Raw genomic sequence first — 7014 nt, forward strand, 5'->3', positions numbered from 1 at the left:
AATTTGGATATGTTTTCTATACATAAGCTCTGTGAGAAAATGCTATAATCACCACCTTTATATACACTTGATTTTTCCCTGTTCTCTGCTTGCTTTTTTTCTGAGTTATACATATAAATCTATATGCTATAGATTTACATTTTTTTCAAATGCCCTACTATCTCTTTGGAAGGGAAATTAATTTTTTCTCTTTACTTCCATGGACGCCCTATAAATAGTGTGTGGTACAGTGCACATATAGTGGCTAGAATTATATAGTGTAGAACCTTATGCTACCAAACCTGAAAATTGAAATGTATAAGAAAAGTCTCAAGTAAGGGTCAAGGGAGAACAGTCTACCCTAGATATTTAGATCCTGACTTTTCCTTCCTATACCAGTTAGTACTAACAGTCCTTAGATGAAACCTCAAACTACGACAGTTTGGCCCATAAGAGCAAGAAAAAGCAAACCATTACCCCTGACTGTACATGTAATTTGTTACAAGTCACTGTGGGACTGGGGCCTAAGTAGCATGTCCTGTTATTGTTATCGTTCCACAGCCCTGGCTTTCCCACCCCCCCCCCCCCCCCGGCTCTTGGAATAATACTTGATAATCGTTTTACCTATCAAATATATCAATCAAATGATTAGTTGGTAAGCCAATTAATCCAATTATTAATTGATAGGTTGTTGGAATTAAATGTAAAATAACAATTTCAAGAGAAAAATAATTCCTTGGTATAGAAAAAATAGTAAAAGAGCAAATATTTCACTTAGAAGTTTATAATAAGATAAACTATATATAGTCTCACAAACCAGTCTCACAATTAATTTATACAAAGACATTTATTGGCAGGTCCTGCCTAAAATTGGTAGAAATTTCTGGGGAGCCAAGTACTTGTTACCAAGCCATAAATTCAGTTAAAACTGCCCAAAGGTTAAAGTGAATTCACGAATGTAAAGCCTCTTTAAAAAGGCACCATGAGTCCTTTACATGAGAAACAGATATGACCTGAAACCTTCACAGGTTCCCAGCTATGTGGCTAGCTAGCATATTGTTCCCCTAGAACCGTGGTCGGCAAACTGCGGCTCGCAAGCCACATGCGGCTCTTTGGCCCCTTGAGTGTGGCTCTTCCACAAAATACCACGGCCTGGGCGAGTCTATTTTGAAGAAGTGGTGTTAGAAGAAGTTTAAATTTAAAAATTTTGGCTCTCAAAAGAAATTTAAATCGTTGTACTGTTGATATTTGGCTCTGTTGACTAATGAGTTTGCCGACCACTGCCCTAGAAGATACATTATTGGAAGTTTTTTAAGTGATTTTTTTTTACATCGATGATTCTGTAACTACAGGATTAAATTCATTTATAAAGCTATTGTGTCCAGGAACCTTCACTTTCAAGCCTCTTCATAGTTTCTGTCCCCTGCCTGTAAGTGTGGATGGGGGCTGGACCCCAAGCTCACTTCCTGATGACATACTGCACACGTCCCTGTCAGTGTCCATAGTCCACATTCATGCTATGACACTCACCGGGCACCACATAACTTGGACATTTGGTGGCCTACAAATAGTCAGGTAGCTGTGCTTTAAAATGTTTGTGCTCAGTTTTACTTAACACACACACAACTCTGTACTAGACTAAAATGTGGGTTTTCATTCACATTCTAGTTCTTATTAGCCCTACAGCTTCAAGTAGTCCATTTATTCTCTGTGATGTTTCATTTCTTGTCTTTAAAATGGTATGTAAGTCTTTGGCCTGTTGTACAGGGTGATTGTGAAAACTCAAGTAATCATGTTAGTGCTTTAATCATCACGAACATTCTTATAAATAAATAACAGTTCTATGATGTCTAAAAGCATATTGGTACATTGTTTTACCTTTCCTAAAAACCCTCTCTGAACTTAAATATATAGACAAAATAGAAATAAAGGTGTAGATAAGCCACTAAACTCCAGAAAGGGCATGCCAACTACTATCTAGGTGACCAACCACCTGAAATAATTCTTGACTTTCCCAGTCTCCTCTTGAGTAGCCTTGGTTTTATTTGTAGTTACTTTTAAACAGCTAGTCCTTGAAAAGCTATTCTTGGAAAAACCTCTTTTACAACCTGTCCTTGATCCTGTTCTTCTTACCCTTCTATTTTAGACCACATTGCGCACATTATAGAGCTGATAGGCAGAATTCCAAGACGCTTTGCCCTCAGTGGGAAATATTCACAGGACTTCTTCAATCACAGAGGTAGTATTGTTAACATGAGTTTTCATCTAGGCCCCAGGGATACACCTTCAGGAAGCAGAGCATTCACACCAAGATTGTTTTAACTTACCACTCAAGTCCCACTGGAGTGGGCACCTGATTTTTTATGGTTTTCTGGATCCTCCATTAGATGGATGGAGTCCTCCTCTTCCCATTTAGGACAGAATGCAAGCCTGAGATGCTTTACGAAGAGGTGTGCATGCTACTCTTTCTGCCAATGTCTAGAACTATATTTGTTACTCCTGTTATGTATGTCTTTTTTTTCCCCTTCTTGAAATGTTTGAAACATACAGATCACATTGCACTGATCATAGAACTTCTGGGGAAGGTGCCTCGCAAGCTCATTGTGGCAGGAAAATATTCCAAGGAATTTTTCACCAAAAAAGGTAAAATAAGTGTGTTTGTCCTCAGACATTCAGGGGGCAAAAGTGCTTTAAAATTAAGAGGTAAGTACAGCTGGGTACATGTTCCCAGCACCTAGAGAAGGATGGTCCTACTTTGAATGCGAGCTGTTGCTTGGCAGAAATGAAATTAGTGTGCTCACGAGCAGAAACTGGAGCCAGACCATGTGGGTTCAAATCCCAGCTGCTCCACTAGTTATGTGGCCATTGACACAGCCCCAGTTTTCTGATATCTAAGTGTTTACATTAGTTTAAGTTAGTTATTCTGTGTATAGTACCTGGCACATGGTTGGTTACTCCTATACAGCACTTCTAGAAATGAGCAAATTTTTGCTAGCCTTTGGCCTAAGACCTGCCTCTATAAAAGGGCAAGCAAGTATTTTAGCTTAAGCTTAAGGGCAGGACTACATCTCGCCCATCTTGTAGCCCTTTGACACCTATCACAGTCACTTCAACACATCAATCATGTGAATAAACTTTTATACTTGGTAGTTTCATAAGTTCGTTATCACTTCTTAGTGAAGGAACAGATAAAACTCTCACTTCAAATTTTTGACTTGATAATGTATATTGGCATATTTAAATATGTATTTCTTCTGCATTTCAAATAAAGTTTAAAAGCTAAAAAATAAAAACCTGACTTAGAAGGGACTAGAAAACTATCTTGCCTTTTTCTCCCTTTTTGCCGTGGTTTCTTTTTCCTCACAACCTCTACACTAGTGCTGAGAAAAGTCACTTTCCCAACACAGCAAGCACACTCAGAAACGTTTCTTAATGTTCCTCTTTTGGGCAGGAAAATGGTGAAGTGCTTCCTAAGAGTTCCTCCTTGTATGCAAAGCCAGGGTAATATGTGCCTCTGCCAAGCAAGTGATTAAATCGACACTCGCTGCCACATGAGAGGCTTCAGATGAGCGTTGCATGAGAAAACACATTAAAGCAGCATTTACCTTAAGCCACTGGCAAATTGACTTATCTTAGATTGAGGTTCCAGAATAGTACTGAGGGTGGCACAGCGTCTCTGAAAGCTGTATGGGTTCATTCAGCTCCTTATTTTTTATTTATTTTGTTGTTGTTTTATTAACTACTTATTTTTTAAAGACTGCCCATTTTTTAAGCAACATTTACTAGACTATCAAGCCAAGAAAAGAGAGTACATGCAAAGTGTTTTTGGTATATGGTTGTAAACTGCCTTTGAACACCATATTGAGTACATCTGGAGTATACAGGCATTTAATCTTCATTTCTGTAAATGAAGATTTGACCAGGGCTAAAATTCTGGAACAGTGGAACAAACAAGTTTCCTTACATTTTTAGGCCCTCTTGAAAAAATGGAGATACTTCTTTCCAGGGACTGAAGTAGAGAAGGGGGGGTGCTTTGTAGATGGAGAATTAGATTCTGGTGGTAAAATTTGATTCTTTATAGATTACCTGGATTTGCTACTGGGTTTCCACAATGAAATCTTGTCATTTGTCAGTGTTGGTCAGTTTCTTTTGTACTGCTTTTACCATAGGTGACCTGAAACACATCACGAAGCTGAAACCCTGGGGCCTTTTTGAGGTTCTAGTGGAGAAGTATGAGTGGTCTCAGGAAGAGGCAGCTGGCTTCACGGATTTCTTACTGCCCATGTTGGAGCTGATCCCCGAGAAGAGAGCCACTGCCGCTGACTGTCTCCGGCACCCTTGGCTCAACTCCTAAGCCCCAGCCCAGCTCCTCAGCAGAGACCACACGCCGCCCCTCCACTTCCCTCCAAGCATTTCCCTCTTCCCTTTTCAGGTGAAGCTCTTCCTTCAAGGTTTTCTAGGTTTTGGGCGGCCTTTTTTTATTATTCCAACATGTTCGTTTGGGTCTGCTTATTTGACCCTGTGGAGATTCCCCCACAGCCATTGGGCATCCTAGGTGAATTTGGCCTTGATTGGGCTTTGCCAAAGACTAATGGACTAAAATGTGGAACAGCCTCTCGCCCTGTGCCCTTGTCTTTCCATTAGGACATCCTTTAAATAATAAGCAGCCTTTTTGAAAAGAGCTATGAATATGTAGGCGCTCATCCTTTTATTCACTGACTCTAAGAGTCAAATTTTCTAGTGCATATCCTCTTGCCAGCATAAGGATGAGAAGGGGGGAAGGGTTACTCTCTGTACAGCAGAGACATTAAACTTGCTGTATCCAGGCTGCACCATCTTCCTGGATTGTTTCTGTTGTTCTCTATGTTCACATTTTTCCTGCGACTTTACTGTCTTTTTAAATGCGCTGTATAAACATCAAATTTGGGTACCATTATATCACTGATCAAAATAATGTCATGTTCTCTTAATAATTCTAAGAGCCTTGCAACTTTAGTCTGATTTTTGATGGAAACAAAAACAGAACCATTGACTCGTTATTTCTTCAGAACCACAGGTGTCCTGCAAACTGTCCTTTCCTACATATCTTCTGTTGTCCTAAAAGCAGAGTTATTTTGATTGGCTGTTTGAAGGGTCTTGGGGTTTTTTTTTTTAAATCCCTGGCTGGCACTTGACTCAGTTCACTTGAGTTTATTTCCCCATGGCTAAAGAATTCAGGCTGACTCTAGAAAGGAGATCTGGGCTTCAGAGATTTCCCATCTAAGAAGAAAATGTCCTAGAGTTCTTAATCCTTTTCCATATGGTCCCCAAATGTTATTTACAGCATTTTCTTTGCCTTGTCCAAAATTTGGCTTTGGAGCAGTTTTCCTCTGTGGCTTTGCCTTTCTCATTTTCTCAGAGGCTGCAGGTCTTAAATGAAGTCCCAGGATAAAAGAACACAGCGGGGGGGGGGGGGGGGAAGAGGTTACTTGTTTCATTATTTTGAGGGTTTGGGTCTTTTGTGTGTGTGTGTGTTTGGTTTAGGATTAACCATTCTCTGCTGCTATTTCCTTGTATAATGTAAGTTTTTAACTGCAATTTTGAGATGATTGGATGTATTTGAGGTGTTTTCTTTTTCAAATGAGAAAAGGCTTTATGAATTTTATTTTAGAGTGGGTCTCTTTCAGACTTGCCCTAGACTGCATATTTCTCAGTTCATATTGAAAAGCAAAAGGGGCATGATAGAGACCACAGCCGCTTGTTGAACATGGACCAAGAGGGCCTTGGGATCGCAGCACTCTCCAGAGCGCTACAGGACTGACTCACAGAAGCCAAAGAGGTGCAGCGTGAGGCTCTGCTAGCAAAGCTCCCAAGGAGACTTGGGTAGCCAGCTTTCTGTACGGGAATTGGAATATAGATTCTGTCATTTATTCACCAACAATGGCAAAGGAAAAAGTGGTGCAATTATGCAATCCAGTTAACACATTACCCTGAATAACTATGGCCAGCCATTCATCAGATTCTTGATTGGGTAGTCCTGAAATTAGACATGTTCCTATAGAAAGCATCTTTTTTTAATTTTTTAAAATATATTTTTATTGATTTCGGAGAGGAGGTGGGTGGGAGAGATAGAAATATCAATGATGAGAATCACTATTTGGCCACCTTTTGCATACCTCCTACTGGGGACCGAGCCTGCAATCTGGGCATGTGCCCTGGCTGGGAATCAAACCTCGATCTTCTAGTTCATAGGTCGACACTCAACCACAGAGCACACTGGCCGGGCCCTATAGAAGGAATTTTAAGTGAGGCTGCCTATGCATCTATCAAGAATAAAGAAAATAGATTGTATCAAACAACGGCAGGGAAAATCTTTCAGCAATTCTAATCCACTTTGGGTTTTCAGCAATATATATACATCTAAAGCAATAGCAGACTAGAACTGAATTCTACACTGTCAAATCACAACTGTGGGATTACAGGAATTCTGGTTATGATATTAAGGTGAAATAACCAAAACACAAATAGCCCCATTTTAACAGTTGACATGAAAAGAACTTTTAGTAGGAGAACCTATAACTTCATTTTGGAACTCTTTCTCGTGAAGGAGCCAGAGAATTAGAAGCCGTAGAAAGAGGCAGCTGTAGAATTTGATCTTCCAAGTACCCCGTGTACCTTGTTGAATTTAATCATAATACGTCAAATTACCACGATCTCACAAAAGGATTTCTATTTGCTGTCAGTTAAAAATAAAACCCTGAATCCATTTTTACTCTTTCTACTGGATGCATTCTGTTTTCTTTGTAAATGCAATACAATAAACCATTTAATAACCCACATGTTTCCAGAAAACGTGTTCGTTTACTGCCCAGGTTGGTCTGACCCACGCTTCAGAGTGGAGGAAGGGATCGGCTGGCTGTGTGTGCTTTTTGAACTTAAATATACAACGAAACTACAGCCTGAACACATGCTATTCTGTGAGGTTTGTAGCTTTGCTTCTGTCTATAAGTTGGGGTTGGGATGGACTAGCAGTACATTTTGGAAAGTTCCAAGAAA

General features: G+C 39.8%; 1 protein-coding gene across 1 annotated transcript in view; it reads left to right on the top strand.

The window, feature by feature from the left end:
* SRPK1 (SRSF protein kinase 1) overlaps positions 1-6793 on the top strand; it is a 91688-nt gene extending 84895 nt beyond the window's left edge. The window contains exons 15-16 of the mRNA XM_080664958.1: positions 2530-2622; positions 4149-6793. Of these exons, the coding sequence (XP_080521084.1) occupies positions 2530-2622; positions 4149-4333 (278 nt within the window). The 3' untranslated portion in view covers positions 4334-6793. The remainder of the gene's footprint in view (positions 1-2529; positions 2623-4148) is intronic.
* The last annotated feature ends 221 nt before the right edge of the window (positions 6794-7014 follow it).

Source organism: Plecotus auritus (assembly GCF_963455305.1).
Source record: "Plecotus auritus genome assembly, chromosome: 4".
Lineage (NCBI taxonomy): Eukaryota > Metazoa > Chordata > Mammalia > Chiroptera > Vespertilionidae > Plecotus > Plecotus auritus.